At 71.0% G+C, this 1,157-nt stretch overlaps 1 protein-coding gene across 1 annotated transcript in view; it reads right to left on the reverse strand.

Annotated features, from left to right (window-relative positions):
- Positions 1 to 1,157, reverse strand: part of ENTPD2 (ectonucleoside triphosphate diphosphohydrolase 2) — a gene marked incomplete at its 5' end in the record, with an annotated part of 4,024 nt that overhangs the window by 2,614 nt on the left and 253 nt on the right. The window contains 3 exon segments of the mRNA XM_015572341.1: positions 3 to 76; positions 149 to 308; positions 651 to 801. Coding sequence (XP_015427827.1) covers positions 3 to 76; positions 149 to 308; positions 651 to 801 — 385 coding nt within the window.

A 1,157-nucleotide genomic window follows, 5' to 3' on the forward strand; every position in this document is an offset into this window, starting at 1 on the left:
GCGTGGAGGGGCCTCCCAGGTCCATGGCCCCCAGCGTCCCCTTCCTCGGCCGGAACCACCGGCCGGCCCAGCTGTACTGTGGGGGGTGGAGGCCGGGTCAGCCGGGGCTGGGCGCTCGCACCCCGCTCGGGGGCTGGCCCGGGCCCACCTTGATGAAGTTCTCCAGCAGGTAGTTGGCGGTCACCCAGCCAAACACTCCCTCGTCCTGGCCGGACAGGATTCGGGCGCCACGGAAGTCGAAGGGGTACTGGGTCAGCGTGTGCGTCACGGCCGCCAGCACGTTGGCCGAGGCCTCTGGGCTGGTCAGACTGTCAGACAGGGTGGCCTCTGAGCGGCTTCTTCCCTGGTGGCCGAGATCCTGGAGTCCCCGTGGCCGGGATCCTGGGGTCCCCATGGCCGGGATCCTGGGGTCCCCTTGGCTGAGATCCTGGGGTCCCCGGTGGCCCAGATCCTGGGGTCCCCTTGGCCAGGATCCTGGGGTCCCTGTGGCCGGGATGCTGGGGTCCCCATGGCTCCCAGGATCCTGGGGTCCCTGGTGCCGGCCAAGAGGGCCCCCCCACCCAGGGCTGCCGCTGAGGGCATTGGGGCCCACCCTGTGCCCAGGCTGCTGTGGGGACCCAGGCCGGAGGGGCAGGGGTGGGCATACTCACTGGAGCAGGCGCATGCCCGCCGTGGCTCCCAGGTAGAGGGGTGTGCCCGCGTGCCTCTCCCTGGGCACGTCCCGCAGCGCCTGCTCCAGGCATTCAACCAGACTCTGGCCGGCCCCCGAGGGGTTGTCTGCGTAGCTGGAGATGCCCCCACCTGGAGGGAGGCGTCAGCCTGGCGGCCAGCCCTGAGGGGGGCCTACGGGGCAGGGCGGGGCTCCCAAACCAGGTGGCAGCTTAAGGACAAAGACGCTCACAGACAAAGGGGCCACCCCTGTGCCACCCAGAGTCTCTGAGGCCGCACCTGAGTGGGTGTGTGCACAGGTGCAGGACAAAGCACTGGGCGTTGCCCCCTGGCCTGGCCTCCAGGGGTCCTGCCGGAGGGTGAGTGCCCGCCAGCTCCTCGGAGCCCCTCTTGGGCCAGGCCAGGCCCAACCTTCCGACTGCTCCCCGGGGCTCCTTTCTAGAACGGCAGTGCCCACAGCCCCCCGAGGCCCGGGACCCAGCCTCCCC

The sequence above is a fragment of the Myotis davidii genome, unplaced genomic scaffold (assembly GCF_000327345.1).
Source record: "Myotis davidii unplaced genomic scaffold, ASM32734v1 scaffold609, whole genome shotgun sequence".
Lineage (NCBI taxonomy): Eukaryota > Metazoa > Chordata > Mammalia > Chiroptera > Vespertilionidae > Myotis > Myotis davidii.